Source organism: Polypterus senegalus, chromosome 4 (genome assembly GCF_016835505.1).
Source record: "Polypterus senegalus isolate Bchr_013 chromosome 4, ASM1683550v1, whole genome shotgun sequence".
Classification (NCBI taxonomy): Eukaryota; Metazoa; Chordata; class Cladistia; order Polypteriformes; family Polypteridae; genus Polypterus; species Polypterus senegalus.
In genome coordinates, this window is record NC_053157.1 from 30,052,802 (window position 1) to 30,076,296 (window position 23,495).

The following is a 23,495-nucleotide window of genomic DNA, read 5'->3' on the forward strand; positions in this document are numbered from 1 at the left end:
CGCTGGAGGGACTATGTCTCCCGGCTGGCCTGGGAACGCCTTGGGATTCTCCCGGAAGAGCTGGAAGAAGTGGCAGGGGAAGTCTGGGCCTCTCTGCTTAAGCTGTTGCCCCCGCGACCCGACCTCGGATAAGCGGAAAAGGATGGATGGATGAGCTTTCAAAGTAGCAGCTTCCTTTTAATATATGACATGCCTTATAGAAACAGTAGTATTTCAGCAGTGACATTAAGTTTATTGGATTAACAGAAAATATGCAATATGCATCATAACAAAATTATACAGGTGCATAAATTTGGGCACCCCAACAGAGATATTTCATCAATACTTAGTTGAGCCTCCTTTTGAAAATATAACAGCCTCTAGACGCCTCCTATAGCCTTTCATAAGTGTCTGGATTCTGGATGGTTATATTTTTCACCATTCTTCCATTCAAAATATCTCCAGTTCAATTAAATTTGATGGCTGCCGAGCATGGACAGCCGGCTTCAGATCATCCCATAGATTTTCGATGATATTCAAGTCAGGGGACTTCGAAGGACATTCCAGAACATTGTACTTCTCCCTCTGCATGAATGCCTTTATAGAATTTGAACTGTGTTTTGGGTCATTGTCTTGTTGGAATATCCAACCCCTGCGTAACTTCAGCTTGTGACTGATGCTTGAACATTATCCTGCAGAATTTTTTGATATTGGGTTGAATTCATCCGACCCACGACTTTAACAAGGGCCCCAGTCCCTGAACTGGCCACACATCACCACAGCATGATGGAACCTCCACCATATTTGACAGTAGGTAGCAGGTGTTTTTCTTGGAATGCGGTGTTCTTCTTCCGCCATGCAAAGTGCTTTTTGTTATGACCAAATAACTCAATTTTTGTCTGATAAGTCCAAAGCACTGTTATGTTTTTTTGTTGAAAGTAGAATAAACTATTATGCAGGCTGAGAGGGGTTCCCAAACTTTTTCATATGACTGTATCAAGACATGAGTCTTCTGTATTTTTAAATTTCATCTAATTGAAGATTACTTTAAATGTTCAATAGGAAAATAAATTTGGCTAACAGTTAGTTGAAGGGTGTCTACATGGAGATTCATAACGCAGAAATAAGTTATTGAATAATAGCATTTGTTATTTAAGAAGTAAAGTTCGATTCTAATAATATTATTTGCAAGATGATATAGAGATGTTTTATAAGGCAGATGCCATTGCATTGTATTAACACAAGGGGCCCCCCATAATATGTGTGGACTGTGATGTGGCGATACATATTATGAAAAGATCAGACTCGACACACTTAAAAATGTTTGGGGCAGCCACCTGTATATTATCCCTAGCTGCAATGGGTGTGGTTTTTGACATAAGTGTCTCTGTTGGAATCCAAACATGAAGTGCTGAGGGTTTGTAAAGATGGCAGTTTTAAGTAGTCAGACCAGAAGTTACATATGGGGAACTGGAAGTGACCTTCTTCTGATGACAGTCAAGGTAACAGAACTGGAAGTGACACCATCAACACTGAGTCAGACAAGTTTTCCCGCGGCTGGTGTGCAGAGATAACAGGAGAAGGTTTAGTGCACCCTGCCACCCCCTGGCCTGGCATGGAATTACCTTCGCTTTGTCCATACAACGTCCTCCTATGTGCGCGACAATATGTATGAATGTGAAACAGGTTTGTTGTTTTTTTTATAAAAAAAAAAAAAAGCAATGATGTTTTGTTCCACATCTTCCAAGTATTGATGTTAACTGTTCATTACTAATCAAGTGTTTCTTCTTAAATGTCATTCTATGCTTATGTATATGTTATGAAGTCACTATGTAGACACCTTTCCAATAAAGTGTTACTGAAATTTGTCATATTATATTAATGTTCTCAGTGCATGGTTAAGTAATTTGTAAAAAAAGCCAGTGCTTCATATATATCAGAGCATGCTGATTCAGTCAAAATAAAATCGCTATTAAGTCGGAATGAAATCGGGACATCAGTGCTGATACCCAGCCCTAGTAACTAGCATACCCTGCAGGTATGTGTAGGGGTACACCGGCCAAGGAATGCTGCCTTCCAGCACAGTGGAGGAGCATGGAGTCTCCTTATGCCCATCCAACACATTGGTCTCTCAGTTCAATATGGATCTTCTGTCCAGCCCTTCAGGATGCTAGTCCTTCAGTTCTGGCATTGTATGTCTGCCTCCTGGCTGAGACATGGAACACCTTTTCTTCTGACCACCCATTAGGCTTAATTCCTGGCCAGGCAAGGCAATAGGGTTCTACCCAGCGGGGACTCCAATCCATCCTGGCCCTCCATCACACCTAGTAGCCCATAGTATATTGCACTTATAAATGAAGCTGCTGTTTATATGAATACATTTTAATATTTTAATATAGTAATTTTAAGGAAGCCTTTACTCTAAGTATTATTTATTGTTAAAGGTAAAGAGATACAGTGGGTTTAAGGGCTCATTCTGTTCAGATTTTGTCACCATTTAACATAGGAGATTTGTGATGTGACCATTAGTATAATTAAATATTACAAAAATTATCAGTTGTGGGGATTGGCCACTTGCTTGAAGTAATCAACTGCTAAAGATCTTGTACAAAGCATGATACCACCCAGTAGGCAATAGCTGATCAGGAGGTACAGACATAATGTCTAAACTGTGTGTAGCAGACTGTTTAGGAGGCTTACTTTGTTCTCTCTCTTTTTTTAACGAATACTAGGTTACTCTTGTTGTTACTTTTACTATTTACTACTATTTGTGCATCTTGCTTTGCACTACCAAAAAATATAAATCACAATGAGAACACCCTCCTGTAGCTTTAGTCACTTGTTCTTCAAGTAAATTGAGAAAAGCAAGTTTAATGTAAGGTGGCTGGGTAGCACTGCTGCCTCACAGTTAGGATACCCGGGTTCTCTTGCGTGGAGTTTGCGTGTTCTCCCCGTGTCTGTGTGGGTTTCCTCTGGGTACTCCGGTTTCCTCCCACAGTCCAAAGACATGCAAGTTTGGTGCATTAGCGATTCTATATTGTCCCTAGTGTGTGCTTGGTGTGTGTGTGTGCGCATGTGTGCACACCCTGTGGTGGGCTGGTGCCCTTCCCAGGGTTTGTTTCCTACCTTGCGCCCTGTGTTGGCTGAGATTGGCTCCAGCAGACCCCCGTGACCCTGTAGTTAGGATATAGCGGGTTGGACAATGGATGGATGGATGGAAGTTTAATGTAAAGACTGACTTTGTGGATGTTACTTTGTCGAAAAAGTAAAAGAATCTTGAAATTGCCGGTTCCACCATTGTACTGGTACCAGATTGTTTGCCTGCAAGAAATTCCAGTAAAAATTAAACTTAAGCCAATAAAAACCCGTTTGGTGCAAACAAGCTGAATTTGATAATCTTTGCTTGTTCTGCTGGGAGAGATATTGGGGCGGTGGGATTTGCATTGAAGATACAGTGCATGATCCTTTTTGTGAGGCCACACAACACAGATAACTTATCCAGTCTCCAGTTTATGTTGTCAATTGTTTCTGCTCTTAGTAAACTTCATCAGCAACAAACCGCAGAAGATGGCCTTTCTGCAGAGATCATCCATCCCATTTTGCTTTTTTTTTTTAAAGGTTTTAGAGAATGAGATTGTGAGATAGTCACTGTGTCCTATAAAACTGCATATTGAGGTGTTGCATTTTCATTCTTTCCTCCGTCTCCAGCTGAAGTTAGTGGCACTACCTGATTGTTTTATTTTTGGAAAAATTATTCCCTACTTTTGCAAGATTTCTCACAACAACAGAACAACTGAGTAGTTAGAACTTTTTCAGTTAATTTACTGACACCTCTGGCAGCAGTGTATTGTCTTTTTTGGAAAAGATAACAGTATTCCTTTCCCATGCTGTTTGCATAGCCTGATAAGATTTCACTGGCACTAATGGATTGACCTTGTTAGTTTGATTTTGCTGACCTTAGTATGCAAACTGCAATGAGATCATAGGCACTACAGCCCATAAACTCATGTTTTTGATTATAGTGAGGTTTTAATTTACATATGGAGGTTAAAGTACACAATCTAAGTCTTTGCATGCCCCTACATAGCATCTTACAACTGTTAATGCTGCATTTGTCTTATCTTAGTGTGACACTATTTTTTTTATTTTAAAATTTATGTTTGCTAGTATTTCACAGTTCCTGACTCATTTTGGCTTGAACCTTTTATTTTAGACAAAATGCATGGACTGGGTAAGTAGTCAGAGAAATGTAGAGAGCAAGCCAATGATTATAGAATGTTTTATTTTTCTTGCTGCTTACAACAATGAAGGACAGCAGCTTATCAAAGATATTATATTTTGAAACCAGAATTAGGATATATATTTTATCATGTTATCGTAATATTTATGTATTGTTATACCTTTGTCACACATGCAATAATCAGGCTGGGATTTGAACACAATGCAGTGGAGTTTTGCGTGAGAGCAGCTGTAACCAACATGGCACCTCCTCATGTTGAATGGTTACATGTAATTCAGTTACAGAATCATGTTTCTTTTTGACCAGCTGTGCTACCTGTCTGGGATGGGTTAAAATCTAAACTATCAATGTACTGTAGATCTCAGTGTATTCAGTGTTAGCAGTGAATCATCATTTGGAATGTATTTTGTAATACATGTGCAATGTGTTACATTTTTCATTTCAACAGATGGAACATCAGAAACATTACCACTGCTTTTATGAATCCCATACAAAATGGCGTATAACAGAGACAAAGCAACTGGATGGACACACAGATACAAAGACACACACTTTTCTCAAGGTGGATAAGCAAATTTGTACAACTGCATTTGATATCTGTCTATCCGGCACTTACTCTTGGTTGAAAATATTCTGCATTAATGTTTGCAATGCACATTCTGTTGAAATGTATTTTGTAATGCATGTAGTAATTAAAATGTATTACATTTTTCACTCCAATAGGTGGCACATTATAAACATTAGCACTGCTTTTATGAATTGCATACCAAATGCCATATAACAGAGACATAAAAACCAAATGGACACAGAGACACACACTGACCCTTGTCCTTTTATTAAGGTGCATATTACAGTAAATTAAATATCCCAGAAATTAGTAAACTGTTTTATCATTGTACAGCAACACATTATAGAACATTTGGTTAAAAAATGTGGTACAAACATGTATTCTAAGATTTTTAGTAAAATATAAAATTTGACAAGCCTGACAAATATCAGATTTTATGTAAACTGCCATATAAGTCAACAGTTGCTGTATATACTCGCAGATAAGTTCTCCCATGGATAAGTCGGGACTTGATTTTACAGGATAATTTCTGGTATTTTATAACATCGTCGTATAAGTCGAATGGTGAAACTCACGCTATTGGTTCAAGAGATTATGATATGCCAACGCCCACCTGAGAGGGAGCACACTGTTTTTTTGGTTTTTTTTTTGTGGGTGCAACAATGCGCTATATCAGCGTGTGCTCCTAACATCTCTCTCTGTATTGTGCCTATGTGATTACATGGTAATACCCAAACTATTCCGAAGCAACGTTTGCACTGATTTGTGTATCTCACACCCTCATACACCTTTATCGTAAGAGCATCCCTTATCTATGATAGAGCATTCAATTAGAAGAAAATATGAAGCTGGTTTTAAATTAAATGTCATTAAAGTAGCAAAAGAGATCGGTAACTGCGCTGCTGCAATAAAATTCAATGCGTCTGAGAAACTGATGCGAGATTGGAGGAGGGAAGAAGATGTAAAAAAAATAAATAATTGTCGCATTTTTGAACAGGCATATAAGTCGGGGTCTGATTTTATGATCGATTTTTCGGATTTCAAGACCCGACTTATACGTGAGTATATACGGTAAATAGAAAATGACAATCTGTATATATCAGTTTTTGTTCATCATCTAAACAGCAGACAATACCAGTAGCAATATCAGTCACACTTGCAAAGCACAATTTCATTGTCATTGTGGGTCAGTATACATTTTGAAAGCATACATTATAAGAGATGGCAGGGTTTCATTAAATTAACAATTGAAAACAATTATGTAGCAAAACTTGTCTTAAATCTGAGACAGACCATGCCAGTACCAAATGTATCATTGTTGGATGTTTTTGAAGCTTAGTTGATTTCAGAGAGTCCTTGAACTGTATTTTTCCTGGCTGTTGTATACATTGAAATATTAAAGGCAATTATAACATTTCAACATACACAACACATTTATTAGGTTTGGTCACTCAGCCTTGTTTTAATCCTTTAGACAGTTGTTTGTTTGTGTATTGATGCTGCGCATGGAACTCTTTGAAAGTGACTATCTGCAGTAGTTATGCTGTGATTTTTTTAATTATTTTTTACATAACATACTCTGCACATTGCGTATGGTGTGGAAAATTCAACAGCTTTAGCTCATGACACACTGAAACAACAGTAGACAGACTGTCAGTCCATTGCAGGATGTGTGGTGTTATATAATGCATACCTAAGGGCAATTTTTACAACGGATTACAAGTGTGATGAGTTCTATATTACTTTTAATTTTTTTTTCATATCAGTGTATTGCTTCAAAATACTTAACTATGATTCTGTTGTCTTGGGGAATATTCAGGCTCTGGAGTCAATGCCAACAGTAATGGACTTGGATTATTGCCCATATGAAAATTAGTTGAGGACAGAACCTAACACAGAGAGCTGTTATATCAGTGAATGAATTATTTAAAAATTCAAAAATGTAGACAAAATTCTCAAAGCCTGTTTATGCCTGTGATGGTATGTTATTAAAATACATGGTGGTATATCTACAAAGTGTACAATGGAAATTTGTCAACATACTGCTGTAGGTAAATTATCCAGATGTTGAACAGGGATACCTGTATATATGCATTATATACAGTATATTGTGTAGAGTATATAAACTGAGTCCTGCGGTGGGTTGGCACCCTGCCCAGGATTGGTTCCTGCCTTGTGCCCTGTGTTGGCTGGGATTGACTCCAGCAGACCCCCGTGACCCTGTGTCCGGATTCAGCGGGTTAGAAAATGGATGGATGGATATATAAACTGAATGGACTGCATATGTTTAGTCTTCTGTGATAATTTTCTAATGTTGACTTAACTTATGTTTACAGTATTTTACATGTGTGCAATAATTAGTCAAATCATGTGTTCCTTTTTATAGGGAATGGCATTTTCTTTGAAAGAGAGGCAGCTGCTTGGCCTACAGGGGCTTCTTCCTCCCAAAATAGAGTCGCAGGACATTCAGACTATGCGCTTCAAAAGGAATTTAGAAAAAATGGACGATCCTTTAGAAAAGTAAGGTTTTTCTGGTTTATGTTTAGTAATGCAAGCAGAATTTCCTTTTTTTCTGTAATTTATTTTAGTTTCTGACATCTGAGACAAATTGCACAGTAAGATATTTTTTCTTGTACATCTTATATGTGTAAAATTTAATTTCTGTCTGTGAAAACCACCTATTTCTAAAAAACTTTGCAGTCATTTCCAGTATAGTCTAACTTACAATATATGCTAACATTTTTAGATATCATACACCTAATTAACTAGAAAAAAATAAAAACAACCTCAATAAAAGTTGCCATTATTAGATTAATACTAAATTGATAACGCTACATATCCACTAGATGGCAGCAACAAATCAATCGTGTGCCTCACTGGAATTTCATGGAAGCAATGGCACTTTGTTTCGAATCTACAGTATTTATTTTATATTTTACTCTTATTGTAAAATTCCATTAGAACAAATATGTTTGCAATGAAATTTTCATTGCAACAAAGTATTTTTATGGTCCCGACAGTTTCCTGAAGTGACCTTGAAGTGCTCGAATGAATCATCCACAGAGCAGTTAGTTCTGTGGTCACAGCTCAGTTGTACACAACGATCTCCAAACAGAAACATTGTAAAAAAAAATTTCTTCCTCCGCACTTTCCTCGTACTGTTTCTTTTTTTGTTTTGTTTTTTTTGCCCTTTTTGTTTCCTGTGGTTTCAGTGATACCTTTTGTTTATTGCTTGTCAACATTTGAAAAACATGCACTGGAATTTAACTCATTGTCTCCCTCCTATAGAAACCGTATACACGAAAAAATAATAACAGTTCATATTAGGAAAAAAAACTAAATTTTTACAGTTCTCAATTGCGGCAAAAAGAAAAAAGACGCTGCAATGAATTTGGAATTTCACCATTGACACTGTCAATTTTCTTGAAAGACCAAGCAAAAAAAGAAGAAAAATCTCGGGTTGCAAATGTATGTAAGCTGTGCATTTGGAGACGCAGAAAAAGCTGTTTTTATGTGATACTCATTTGAGAAATGTTCCTATTAATGCGGCACTCATTCAAGAAAATGTGAGGTTTATAAAGTCTCTTGGGACCTCCCCCGACTGGACGACACACAGAAGAACACCCCGAAGTGCGATCACCACGTCTGTGGAAGACTGTTTTATCTGTTGCCGGGGCAGCAGCAGGCTCACAGCTCTGACGTGGCTCGGCACTGAAGCAAACAGAAAAGATCTCAGTGGGTGATGCAAGGAACATTGTAAATGCAGAGAACAGTATTACTTGGCCACTAACCAGGTCACAACCCTGTCTGACTGCTGTGTCTGTTTATAGGAGAGTGGTAGATCACGCTACAATAAATAACTAGCTGAATAAAGATGGTTTTGCTAAAGTACTGAGAGTCAGCCTTGTGTTTTGGGGTGTAAGATGGGGACTTCTAGCGCGACCCTGATCTTTTAGGTTTGCTTCTGTGGCACCGTACTGCACCATCGTGAGCCTGCTGTTGCCCTGCCCCGGCAACAGACAAACAATCTTACACAGATGCAGCAATCACGCTTTGGTTGGGTGGGGGGGATCCCAAAAGAGTTCAGAAAGCTCACAATATGAAGAAGAAGAAAAGGATGATTTGGCTTCTGATTGATAACTGTGCTGCCCACAACATGTTTCTGCATTTAGATAATGTTTGCGTTGAATTCCTCCCACCCAATTGTACAGCAGTGCTTCAGAGATTGGTGTTGGGCAATATTTGCACCCTGAAAGTGTATTATCGCAAGGAAATGCTGAGAAAAATTATTGTCAGCATAAATTATAGACAGGAGAAGATTAAAATTACCTCGAAAGAAGCTATTGAAATGATTGTAAACACCTGGACGCAAGTAAAAGAAAGTACTATAGTGACAAATACAGAATCTCATTACAACGAAATATTTTTAGGTCCCTGGCAGTTTGTTGTAACGGATTTTTACCTGTATATATATAAAACAATATAATTACGTTTCTCTCGGTCTATTTGAGCATCACGTGAAAACCTATGCAATTATTTCTAAAAAAAAAACTCTGCAGTTCGTTCCAGTATAGTCTTGAGTTTATTACATTTTAGATTTTCTACCTATCAATAGGGTAGAAATCTAAAAGTTGCCATTGTCACAAGACCTTTGCATCTTTTATTATCCATATCTTCGAAACACAACATGATAGTAATGTGATATTTTTGCTTCGAAAGGATTAGAATTTATTGCATAACAAAACAACACCATTTTCAAGTGATTATCTTGGCCGCAATAACTATTGAGAACTTTAAAATATTTTAGTTTGTTGAAAAAGATTTTGCCACTCAATAACTCTTGTATTAAAAATCCATTCCCTCTTTTTTCTAAACACTTGTTTTATGACAAACATAAAAGGTCATATTTCATTTTTACTTAGGCCAAATAATAAGAGATCAAATAACCCATTTACGATGAGATCCGTGCTAGAGCTGGAGTAACCAAAATCTTTTGAGACCATCTATAATAATTTGAATATTATTGCTGAATTATTGAGATAATTATAACTGTTCTGCGAATTTTTCATTATTGCAAATCGACTTGTATTTATCTAAACCTTACACTTAATTTTACAGTAAATGGTTTTTAATAAGCTCAGAATCATTAAATCCTTAGTGATTCTAAATTTGTATTTCTGCTGAAATTAGGATTTTTGTAAGAGTCAGATGTGCTTTTTATTTTACACACATAAAGTACATTTTAGCACTCTTCTGTGAGAAGCCAGGTAGGACAGCTTTTCATATATATAACTGTAATATTTTCATTCATGAACATTCCATATATATTCTATTTTCTTAAAAACTGATGACCCATCAGTTAAGCTTGTGCAAAAGCAAATATCCCAAAGGAAATGTATTATTTTTCCTTCAAAAATATAAGTGGTCCATGTACAGCAAGTTAATGTCAAACATTTACCAAATTGTTCCATGGAACATTCTGTGCATCCGAGGGAATATGACACAAATCTTATATATGCAGTGTTTAAAAATGTATTGTGGAAATTGTCTGTTTCGTTTTGTTAGATGAATTAAATTACAACAAATAACCATATGGCCCTTATTCAGTTATGCTTTCAGCCATTTTTTTATATGCCATTTCTAGTCAATCATATTTGTAAAATGAAATGTCTAAACAGAAAAAAAGAAAATATATTTCAACTCTCCTTGTAAGCACTTTTAAAATATTTTACTACATTCTTTTATTATTATTATTATTCTATTGTAGGATTAAAGTTGGACAGTTTAACATCTGTGGCAGAGCGACGGGCACTAAATAAAAACTCCTGTCAATCATGAATAATCCACTGCATCCACTTAACAGTGTCATTTCCAGGCAGAGGAGTAGCTTCAGTGACAGACTTTTGTCACTGTCCTGCTCCACTGACAGACTGAGGAGATCGTTCCTCCCTCACACTATGTGGCTCTTCAATTCCACCCGGGGGAGTAAATGCTAACATTAATTTTATTGTAATTTTTTTCATTTTTATTACTATTTAATTTAATATTATTTCTTTGTATCAGTATACTGCTGCTGGATTATGTGAATTTCCCCTTGGGATTAATAATATCTATCTATCTATCTATCTATCTGTTCATTTTTTTTTAGGTTTTATTTTTATTTTAGAATTGTTTATTTTTTTAATTAGGTATATCTATATCATGGGGATTCAAGAGAGGAATGAGAAGCTGTTCTATCGAGTTTTACAAGAGGAGATTGAGAAACTGATGCCAATAGTCTACACGCCTACTGTGGGTTTAGCTTGCTCACAGTATGGGCACATCTTTAGACGACCCAAGTAAGAGAAACTACAAAGAAAAAATGAAAACTTTTGCAGTGTTTATTTTAATTCAGTGTTCAAAATCAATTTTGTGGTAGAGGTTAAAATAAAGTATTTATCATTTTCCTTGAAAGTCCTCTGTGGTGGTACATAGCTTAGTTTTTTCCTTCATTTAACAAAGAGCTGCACTTAATTAGAAGTAATTTGTTTACTTTTGGAAGAGATATATAATAACCCTGTGGACAGAAAATTGAAGACAGTTTACGTTTATATTAGAGTTGCACATATAAATTTATATCTTGATAGTATACATAGTTCTCTAGGATTTTGGTGAAAATCAGAATATGTTAACATGTAGAATTCCTTTGTCAGACTGCACAAACACAAAAATGGGTAGAATCCATTTTTGTTAGGGATTATTCAGATTCTTAAAAGGAAGAGATTAAGGACACCTGTGTAGACCAAGTTTTATTTAATTAATCACTCTGGGATCTGTCAGCGTAGCTGTTTAGTACACTATACAGCCAATTTTTAAAACTGGCTTTCCAAACAACAGGATTTATAATATGGGCTGGATATTCTTTGAATGAATACACCAGTCATTATCCTAACAGCTGGTTGTCAATGTAGTTATTTCCCATCACACAACATGTACCACTCAAAATTTTTGTAAGCAATCAAATTTTACTACTATCTTATTGCATACTTGGAAGTTCCGCATTTTTAACTTTGTGTGTTTAGATTTTGTATTAATATAATGTGTCTGAAAATCAGATAAAAATGTGATATTTCAATATTCCAATTAATCTGTTAATACTGTTTAGAAATGAATTTGTCAGTCAGTCATCTTCCAACCCGCTATATCCTAACACAGGGTCACAGGGGTCTGCTGGAGCAAGGCAGGAAACAAACCCCCGGGCAGGGTGCCAACTCACCGCACACACTAAGGACAATTTAGAATCACCAATGCACCTAACCTGCATGTCTGTGGATCATGGGAAGAGACCGGAGTACCTGGAGGAAACCCACGCAGACGCGGGGACAACATGCAAACTCCACACAGGGAGGGCCCAGGAAGCGAACCCAGGTCTCCTTACTGCGAGGCAGCAGCGCTACCACTGTGCTGCCCCCAGATGAATTTGAAACTCGGTTAATTGATAGCTTCAACCACTAAATCCATTATGTCACCTGCCTTAATCCTCTGGTAGCAGTCTTTCAATTATTCTTAACAGCTCACCGAGTCTTGTAAACTACATACAGTATCTGATTAAGAAAGTCTTATCATATCTTCATTACTGTTCGACTGGATTATTTCAGTTCTCTTTTTAATTGTCTTTCTGCTCAAAATATCAGCTGACAATGACAAGATTAAAACAAAACACTGCTGAGCTGTTCTCCCTTCATCTGACACTCTCCACTGGTTACCTATTTGAGACTGGATTATTTTACAAACACTCCTGATTCATAAAGTCGTTAATTTTAGCACTGTATATTAAGACAACTTAAGATCTTCTGACACTGGATTTCACAATATTGCAAAGATGCGTTTTACAACATGTGACAAATGCTTATTCAGTTTTTTTGGATTTTGTGGCTTCTAATTTTTAAAACTGGCTTCCTCATGAAACTCCCATCGGTGGACTCTTTCAGATCTCATTTAAAGACATGGCCTTTTTCTCTTTTATTTCAAGCATCTTTGCTGTATTTTTATTACATTTTTCTGTAATAAGTGTTACTAATTGGATGGCAGACTGATGGCTTGGTTAGTTCTACTGCTGAACAGATCCAGCTTCCTGGGTTTAAATCCGACACCAGGTTTTTATCTATGTGCAATTTACACATTCTTCCCTTGTCTGTGTGGATTTTCTTCTGGGCATTTCGCTTTTCTTTCCACATCCCCAAAGACGTGCATATTTGATTAATTGGCTGCTGTAAATCTGCTTTTGTGTTCAATGCAATGGTCTGGCATCTTGTCCTTGGTTGTTTGTCGTCTTGCACCCGTTGCTTCCAAGACAGACTTTCTGTAATCCTGAACTGGATTAATTTTACTGAAAGTTATTTTTAAATGGTCCTGTGATGATTTATTTCATGAATAAAGCTAGATACATTAAGCTTTGATTGATTGATATTTAATGTTAGTGAATAGAGGTTTTTTATTAAAAGTTGGTTATAATTAGCAGGAATTTTTAAAATTATTTTGTTCCTTTACTCCTGCTATCAGTGTGGTCAGTGGAGTTGCTTAGCTGGTGTAAAGAAAGTGCAAAGCTCACAATGAAGTCTTGATGGGACCTTTTTGGTCTTATTTGAATGTATGTTTTACTGTGCATCGTTCAGTTTCCATAAATGTGTAAATGAGTATCACATAATCATCTTCTTTTACTTTTGGCTGCATCCCGTTAGGGGTTGCCACAGCGGATCATCTTTTTTCATATCTTTCTGTCCTCTATGTATTATCGTTGTATTTCCCTCTACTTGCCCTTTACCTGTTTCCTCAAGGGTAAGTGTTCTCATTAAGTTGGTTATCGGGTTTGTCTACTGTTGCACTTTAAGATGAACACACACATTCATAGCTATATGCATACACACAGACCCTAACCACAACAGTGCCCCATGAATGACGCACACACATACTGATTAACCTCTAGCACTTTAAACCACGCAAGTGTGTTAGGAATAACACAGCCTGTCACTCAGCACTTCAAGAGACTTACTTATTATCAGCACGAACAACATATGTTTTTTTAGTGATATCTCACATCTAAATATTACTTTTGGTCTACAAGAATCCATTTAAACATACAAAGACTCAGCACTCTTGACTATAGGCCATTTATCAGCCAAGAATACCTTCTCCTTCGCGTACTGTCCCTTCTATTGAGTGGCGCCCTCACTCTCAGCCTTGTAAATCTTGCAGCACAGATATAATGGCAAAAAATCTGGCTACACTAGGTGCTCAAAGAAATCTAACTTATTAATTAAATCACTCCAGACATTAAGACAAAGCATAGAAAGTTAAAAGCAGCATGGTATTTATTACAAGAATAATAATAATAATACCAGTGGAACAAAGAATAATAGAAAATAGGTACTGACAGGAAAGTCTGAATATATATAGTCTTTTGAAAAATCTTACAAAAAAGTTACAGATGAGAAGGATGAATGTCCCAGGGAGGCGTTTGATTTAGCAATCGATGTTCATAATGCCTTTCTGACGACCAGTGCTGTCTTCGTCCATTCCTCCTCTTCTCCTTCTGTACTTTCTTCTTCTCCTTCTTCTCTTTGCTTCTTTTCTGTCTCAAACCAAGGCATATTTATTATGAAATGTCATGCCTTGGTTTCACAACACATGCACCTGATTGGCTGGCTGTCAAAATGGTTAATGAATTAATTCCCCAGTTAATAAAGTTCTTTGATATTGCCTCAGTTTTCCTTTCCCAGGTCGTAAACCCAGTTGTTGTCCCAGATGTCCATCCATAAAGTAATCAATAGCCTGAGGTATCAGCTCAGTCTCCTTTCCCAGGCTGTAATACCAAATTCGCACTAAGCTGTGAAGCACTGTTATAAAAGTAAAGGTGTAAGGGAAGAGAACCTGCTTTGAACCTTGCTAGTTCATCTGTTGTCTTGTCTTGAACAAAATGTAATGGAAATCAAAATGTACAGATTTTATACACCATAACACCTCTACATCTTGTTCTGTTACACCCATCACTTTCATGTCCTCTCTCATCACATCCCTAAACCTTCTCTTAGGCCTTGCTCTTTTCCTCTTCCTTGGCAACTCTATCCTTAACATCCTTCTCCCAGTATACCTAGCATCTGTCCAAATCAACGCAATCTTGCCTCTCTGACTTTGTCTCCCAACCATCCAACTTGAGCAGCACTTCTAATGTACTCATTTCTAATCCTGTCAATCCTTGTCACACCCAATGCAAATCTTAGCATCTTTAACTCTCCCACCTCCAGCTCTGTCTCCTGCTTTCTGCCACCGTCTCCAACCCATATAACATAGCTGGTCTCACTACCGTCCCGTAGACCCTCCCTTAGACTCTTGCTGATACTCGTCTGTCACAAATCACTCCTGACACTCTTTTTCACCCATTCCACCCTGCCTGCACAATCTTGTTTACCTTTCTTCCACAATCCCGATTACTCTGTACTGTTGATCCCAAGTATTTAAACTCATCCACCTTTGCCAACTCGACTCCTTGCATCCTCACCATTCCACTGACCTCCCTCTCATTTACACACATGTATTCTGTCTTGTTCCTACTGACCTTCATTCCTCTCCTCTCTATAGCATATCTCCACCTCTCCATGGTCTCCACAACCTGCTCCCTGCTCTCGCTACAGATCACAGTGTCATCTGTAAACATCATAGTCCACGAGGACTTCTGTCTAATCTCGTCTGTCAACCTGTCCATCACCATTGCAAACAAGAAAGGGCTCAGAGCTGAGCCCTGATGTAATCCCACCTCCACGTTAAATGCATCCGTCATTCCTACCGCAGACCTCACCACGGTCACACTTCCCTCGTACATATCCTGTACAACTTGTATATACTTCTCTGCCACTCCCAACTTCCTCTTACAATACCACAACTCCTTTCAAGGAACCCTTTTTATTTTTAACCTGTATGTTCACAAGATTGGTCTACCTGCATTTATAAGTTGCAGAACACTTAACATATTCATTCTTTCGATACCAGTTATCTGAAAGAACTCTAGACCTCCTAAAAAACTTAACACAATGGTCATTGCAATTCATAGCTGACAGGATTGCTCATGTTGTTATATTTTAAATTGCCATTTAAATTAAAATGGTTTATTTTAAACGGTACCAACATTGTTGTCACAAGAAATTAATTCTTGTGTAACTCGTATGTAAGGACTGCCATTTTAGATCAAATTTTGTAGCACTGATTTATTGATTTCCTGTTTGCCACGTAAGTAATCTAATTTCTGTCATTCTGTCATTTTGCAGGGGTGTATTCATATCCATTCATGACAGAGGTCACATTCAGTCCATTCTAGATAACTGGCCAGAAACTAATGTAAAGGTAAATGTTACAATTTAAGGGTGGGTTTGGTATGGGCTTGAGAAATGTTAAAATGTTTTTCAAAAATGTTTAATTCATCTTGCTTGAACTGAGATGCTTTTCACTGACAGCAGTCCCTAATGGAAATGTATTTTTCTTTCTTCTTCGTTTAATTGGTATGGAATATAATGCAAGTGCATATATATATATATATATATATATATATATATACACATACAAATGTATTTTCAACATTTGAGATATTTGATATTTTCATCCTGGGCTTACTGCTGCCCTTTCACAGTTTGGAAAATGTTATTTCAGTTCTGTGTTTAGCGCTCCCCACTGAGAGGTGAGCTGAAACCCATCAGTTGTGTGGTCATTAATGGTGTATTTGACTTGCAGCCAAGTATACTTATTTTGAAGGGAATAAAAGGCATCAAAATAAAATTAAATAAATCTTGGTTACAGGAAGCTGAATGCTTAAACTATACTGGAAGTGTAACCTTTCTGTATTGATATCTAGTACAAATAATGTCTTTGTTGTTTATCTGTCCTTTTTTCTCTTGAAAGGTGGCAAAAGCATTTTTTAGTTTTTATTGAGCTGTCATGCTAATTATTCCTAGCATTCATAAAATAAGAAGTCCTATTCTTTAAATAAAAGTAAACTGCTAATATCATGACATGACATTTTTTACTTCTCTGTTTGAGATACAGGATTGCTTTCCGCTCTGTCCCAAATAACACTTAAGTTTTGAAAACTTCATACAAAGAATGAGTGACAATGCTGTACATGCACTCTTACAGGCAGTTGTAGTTACTGATGGAGAGCGAATCTTAGGATTGGGAGATTTGGGGGTCTATGGAATGGGCATTCCAGTCGGCAAACTCTGCCTTTACACAGCGTGTGCTGGCATCCGACCTGAAACGTGTCTTCCTGTGTGCATTGATGTTGGAACAGACAATCCAGTAAGTACAGTTTATTTCTTTTTTTTTAAATGTATTTATTTTTTTGAATTTTTTTCCCTGGTTTTCCCTTAGTGAGGTTTACTAAATGGACAGTTTTGATGCCTTCTGAATTATACTTAGGTGCATAGTGATTTCCTGGTAGCTTATTAAATGTGAACTGAATGTTTTTGCCAGAAACTCAGTTAATGATTGTCTGCTTTTTCCAACACCTGACCAAATATTATGTGTTAATGGATTTAAGTAAATTAAAATAAAGCATATTTCATTGTACATTTTAAGTAAGATTTTTGTTTTAAAGTCACTCTTAGTCTTTCCAAACTTACCGTCCTCCTGTTCATTTTCTATAACCACAGAAGGGTTTGGGGGAAGCTGCAAACTAACCCAGCAGTTATTTGGCACATGGTGAGAACAACATCTGGACAGGTTACGAGTCCATCACAGGGCAAACACATATGCACACACACACACACATACTCATGGGGACCAATTTAACAACGGCAACTCACCAAACCTGAATGTGTTTGGACTGTGAGAAGAAAGCGGAGCTCCCGCAGGAGACCCAAATGAACATGGGGAGAACATTCAAACTCCACGCAGGTAGCACCTGGGACAAGAACACTGGTATCCTTAACATTTGATTAAACTTTTTTTTTTTTTTTGCTTGTCCAAAAAGGCTATATTGACAGTTGTAAATATTCAATAATGGCTAAATGTGTTTGAGACCTTTTTCAGTCATTTTTTTAATTGCAGATTTATCTTTTTTCTTTTCTTTTCTTTTAAGACACTGCTAAAGGATCCTTTTTATATGGGTCTTTATCAGAAACGTGATCGCTCACAAATGTATGATGATCTCATTGATGAATTCATGGAAGCTGTAACAAACAAGTAAGAATACTTCCCTGTATTCCAGAAATTCCTGCACTATACAGTCATGTGAAAAAGAAAGTACATCCTCTTACAGTTCTATGGTTTTACATATCCGGACATAATAATAAACATCTGCTCCTTGCAAGGTTCTAAAATTATTTAAATCTAACCTCAAGTGTGAAACAGCACATAATAGATTGCACCATGTCATTATTTATTTAACAAAAATGAAGCCAAAATGGAGAAGCCATTTGTGATAAACTAAACGCACCTCATGATTCCATAGCTTGTAGAACCACCTAGTAATAATAATAATAATACATTTTATTTATATAGCACCTTTCCCATGCTCAAAGCACTTACAGAATATAAGAAACAACGGCAGGGCATACAGTATAGTATAGTATAGTAGTAGCAATAACTTGAAGTAATCGTTTTGTGTTTGACATTATCAGTCTTTCACATCATTCTGGAGAGGAATCTTGGCCAACTCTTCTTTACAATGTTGCTTCAGTTCATTGAGGTTTGTGGGCATTCGTTTATGCACCCGTCCTGCCACATCATTTCAGTTGAGTTGAGGTTTGGACCTTGACTGGGCCATTGCAGCATCTTTACTCTTTTCTTTTTCGGCCATTCTGTTGTAGATTTGCTGGTGTGCTTGGAATCATTGTCCTGTTGCATGACCCAAGCTTTAACTGTCAGACAGATGGCATCACATTTGACCCTAGAATACTTTAGTATACAGAGGAATTCATGGTTAACTCAATGGCTGCAATTGCCTAGTTCCTGTGGTGCAAAACAAGGCCAAATCATCACCCCTCTACCACCGTGCTTGACAGTTGGTATGAGGTGTTTGTGCTGATATGCTGTGTTTGGTTTTCACCAAACGTGGAGCTGTGCATTATGTCCAGACATCTCCACTTCGGTCTCGTCTGTCCAGAGGACACTGTTCCAGATGTCTTGTGGTTTGTTCAGGTGCAACTTTGCAAACCTAAGCCGTGTTTTTAGAGAGAAGAGCCGTTTTCCTGGCAGCCCTTCCAAATAAACCATACTTGTTCAGTCATTTTCTAATTGTACTGCCATGAACGTTAACATTTAACATGCTAACCGAGACCTGTAGAATCTTGTTTGGAAATGTCCTTATAACCTTTCCCAGATTGATGGACAGCAACAATTGCTTCTCTGAGATCATTGCTGACGTATTTCCTCCTTGACATTGTGTTAACAAACACCTGAATGCTTCAGACCAGCAAACTGCCAAAACATCTGCTTTTATAGAGGTGGTCACAGTTGCTGATGATCAATTGATCAACTGCATTTGCTGCTACTTACAAGCAGTAAGGGTGTACTTAATTTTTCACACACTGCTTCTGCATTTTCGGCTTAGTTTTTGTAAAAATAAATAATGACACAATATAACATGTAATATTTTGTTGTTCATCTGAAGTCTGTAATAACTGGAGACCAGAGGCGTGAAAAGGTTTGGGGCAGCCACCCGTTTAATGCGGTTTCCCGGCTGCAATAGAATTTGAGACATTTCAAAACAGTTGTTTACACAACAGAGTCCAAGACAGAACTGCCTGCCTAAGCAAAGGCAGTGAGCTTTATAGCTCAGAGGGCGGAAATGATGTCGTCCTCTGGGCCGGAACTGGAAGTGACATCACCCTTGGGGCGGAACCGGAAGTGACCTCATTCTTGGGGCGGAACCGGAGGTGGTGTGTCCTTCCTGGAAATGGCGGCTCCTGGTGGGATTTCCCGGGTAAGACCTGCAGAGAACTCAGAAAGAGCGTCAGCGTACCCCGCCCCCCCCTGGGCAGATGTATAAACAGTATTGTCTAAGCCCTTCAGCTGCTTCCCATGCACACGTGTGTGACAAGTCGTATTTGCCTAATTTTAAGACCTAAGGACCTGATGATTTTTTATTATGTACTGCTATGTAACATTGAAAGAGGGTGCACTTTTGTTTTTCACATGATTGTATCTGTTAAACCCTAATAAACTTTCCATAAACTTTTTTGTTTCATTGTTAACAGCCTAAAAGCCTAGCATTACTGATGAAATAAAAATTCCTGGAATCTGCGTATCCTTGATTCTTATAAAATCTGTACCATTCCATGCTGTCATGAGTAGTCAGGGAACATGTTTTTGAAATACATGAGCTACTCTGGCATTTGATTGCTATTTAAAGTAAAGCTGACTGATGACCGTGTCTCTTTTTTAGAAAAGATAAAAAGAATTCTCCTGGAACTCTGGTTCTTGGTATTAGCAAGCAGATTCTTGCCAGGGCAGCACAAGAAACCTGGACATTCCAGTTTAATCTGCTCAGTGTGATGACTTTAGCATAGGCTGTCGAGAGTAAAGACAGAGGTCAGTTTCAGTCATGACCCAGGTCTGTCTGTCAAATTCTTTGTAGAAGTGCCAGTGTTTGAGGTACAACCCATCTAGGGGCACCAGAAAGCTCTTTTGTTATGGATGGTGCTTAGCTGCATAGCATAGATCAGCCCCAGGGTTGCAGGGACAGCAAGCACCACTAGGTGACGCTGTGACATATGGTTCTTTCACTAAAGACACAAATTAGCCCATGGTCCAGAAGTGATTTAGATGGAACTAGAAGTGAACCCAGAGGTTCTTAAATTTTGATTTTTAAAAGCAACTTCTTGGCCATAAGATGATACATTTGGGGTCAGGAAGAGTGCGGGACAAGGATTCAATGAACAACCAGATTTGAAGCTAGAAAGAGTGCAGAGTAGGTCCTGGTGGTTAAAAGAAGGTGTGTTGGTATTGTGTTTGCGGTTGGTAAACACATTAGCCACCCCATCTAATAGTGACGAATTCCAAACCTATTTTTAAAAGCTATGAGGCCAGTAGGTTAGTTAACTCCTTTGTTTTTTTTCACTCACCCCTATTTAAACTCCTTTTATCTGCTTTACCCACATTTAGTAAATATAAGATATAAAAGCTGTTTGGCAGCTGTGAGCACTCAAATCCATGAATCAAAAAAAAAGAAAAGTTCCTATCTGGTCAGATTAGTTGTACGTCTCCAAATATCTTGTGATGTAATGTGTCTCTTAATCCACAGGTATGGTCAGAACACCCTGATTCAGTTTGAAGACTTTGGAAATCATAATGCCTTTCGTTTCTTGAGAAAGTATAGGGAAAAATACTGCACTTTCAATGATGACATTCAGGGTACGTAGATGGGAAATTTGACCTTTTTTGGAATAAAGCTACCATTTTGGTACAATCTGTCTCCTGGAGAAAATTATCTGCATTTTACTAACAGTTCTCCCACTTTTGCTTTATGTGTAGGAACGGCTTCTGTGGCTTTGGCAGGACTGCTGGCAGCACAAAAAGCAATTGGAAAACCTATTACCGAACACAGGGTTCTCTTCCTCGGTGCAGGGGAGGTGAGGCCATTTTTGGAAAAATGCAAAGCCAGTTTGATCAGGGAAGGAAAGACGTTGTTAGCATCCCTTTTTATTTCAGTTTAATTTTGCTTTTTTTTTTTTATAAATTCAAAATAATCTGCGTAAATTTCTTGAATATCAAAACAGTTGACAATGACAGCACTACTATTATTAAAAATGTGGGTAACCTAGTTGCAACATGACTTGGAAAAATATATGGAAATATGCATAGCTACTCATTTCATATAAATAATTCTTAATCAGTTAAGAGTGGGTGGTGGTTAATTCCAGGCAGAAAACCTAATGTTGTTGCCGTTTACAATCCCAGATAAACAAAACTATCTTACTGTTAAGCACATAAACCACAAAAGGGACAGATTGTCAATCTTGAGGATACAAGTTCTAAATACTATAATGGGAGTGTTAAAGAGTCTAGAAGAACAAATAGAATGCTTAGAATTTCATTAGAAGGGCTAGTGACACCATTACGTTGTTTATTTACTACCATATGATGCCAATTTGCACAATTTGGCTGTCTAGGAAGGGCAAAAATAGAATTCGGTTAGTGGTGATATACTTATAAAGAAGCTGTCAGGAAAGGTTCCTGTTGCCTAAGCCAGGGGTCGCCAACTCTGGTCCTGGAGGCCCGCAGTGGCTGCAGGTTTTCCTTCTAACTCTTTTTTCTTAACGAATGACCTGTTTTTGCTGCTAATTAACCTCTTTTGAACTCATTTTATTTGACTTGCTCTTGAAGACTCGGACTCCTTAATTGTTTCTTTTTCCTTAATTAGCAGCCAAACAATAATGAGATACAAAATGAGCTAAAACAACTGGTGTCCATCATACAATATCTGAAAATAAAGAAAGAAGGTCTCAGGAATGTCGATCTGCTCAGGTCACCAAAACATTTGAACATTGCTCTTAGAAAATCAACAATTTCGGAAATGTCTGCTATTGCACCACGAGAGCAGCAACAAGCCATGGAATTAAAGAACGGGTTTAATTAACAACAAGATTTGGACACCTCATTAAGCAGCTCGTTGGAGTGAAATTGGTTGGAGTTTGAGGCCCTGATTTAGTTGGTCTTCTGTTGGCTCTCACACTTCACATTTTATTTCTTTTTGGGTGCCATTTAAGGAAAGAAATGAAGCAATTCAGGGGAACAAATCTTTAAAAAAGCAATTAAATTAAAATGAATTCACAAGAAGTTAATTAGCAGCACAAACAGGACACTTATATTTAAAAAAAAAAAAAAGAGAGAATGAAAACCTGCAGCCACGGTGGCCCTCTAAGACCAGACTTTTCAATCCCTGGCTTAAGCTGCAATAAGCCAGTCTCCAGAAACTTACTAATGTTGCCTTTAATTATATATAAGAAACATAAACCTTACCTTTATGTATTCTTTTATTTTCTGCATTTCTGTGAAGATCTATTCTTTCCTGTAAAATGCTGATTTCAGCTCCCTCTCCCAAGAGCAAATCACAAATTTTGACCAGATCTATTTCACATCCCATTAACGGCCATCTGAAAAATTGAATTTGGAGATTTATTCAGTTATTAATAGCCCAGTAGCACAGAAAGCCAGCAAAACCCATAAACCTGTTGGTGCAGTTAGAATTCGTACTGATAAACCTTACATTTGGGTCACATGCTGTATTTGTCTGATAGCCAAAAGGACAAATGCAGGATGTTGTTCTAGATCAGGGGTGTACAAACTACAGCCCGCGGGACAACTGTGGCCCATGGTCCATTTTTAATTGGCCCGCAGCAAATTCTAAAAATATAATGAAATATGGCCCACACACAAAACATGTTCTTAACTGTATTGTACTTCTTAGGTTTAACACAAGGCAGAACTACCATCTTGATCAAGGCAGCGTCTTCACAAACAAGTGCAACCAAAGAACAATTTTGCTACAGGTGACCAAAAATGGCAGAAACAAAGAAACGCAGAGTAGCAAGTGAGTGCAGAAAATTTCAGACACGGTGGGAAATTTAATATTTCTTCCTAGAAGTCAAGGGCAAGTGTGTCTATTTGATTTGCAATTAAACTATTGCAGTGATGAAAGAGTATAATGTGCGTCGACACTACAAAACCAAACATCCGACC

At 37.6% G+C, this 23,495-nt stretch overlaps 1 protein-coding gene across 5 annotated transcripts in view; it reads left to right on the plus strand.

The window, feature by feature from the left end:
* me2 (malic enzyme 2, NAD(+)-dependent, mitochondrial) overlaps positions 1–23,495 on the plus strand; it is a 74,510-nt gene that overhangs the window by 15,036 nt on the left and 35,979 nt on the right. For all 5 annotated transcript variants that reach the window (XM_039750403.1, XM_039750401.1, XM_039750402.1 and 2 more), the window contains exons 3-9: positions 7,174–7,307; positions 10,976–11,125; positions 16,088–16,163; positions 16,950–17,111; positions 17,893–17,996; positions 21,058–21,167; positions 21,288–21,385. In XM_039750403.1, the coding sequence (XP_039606337.1) occupies positions 7,174–7,307; positions 10,976–11,125; positions 16,088–16,163; positions 16,950–17,111; positions 17,893–17,996; positions 21,058–21,167; positions 21,288–21,385 (834 nt within the window). The remainder of the gene's footprint in view (positions 1–7,173; positions 7,308–10,975; positions 11,126–16,087; positions 16,164–16,949; positions 17,112–17,892; positions 17,997–21,057; positions 21,168–21,287; positions 21,386–23,495) is intronic.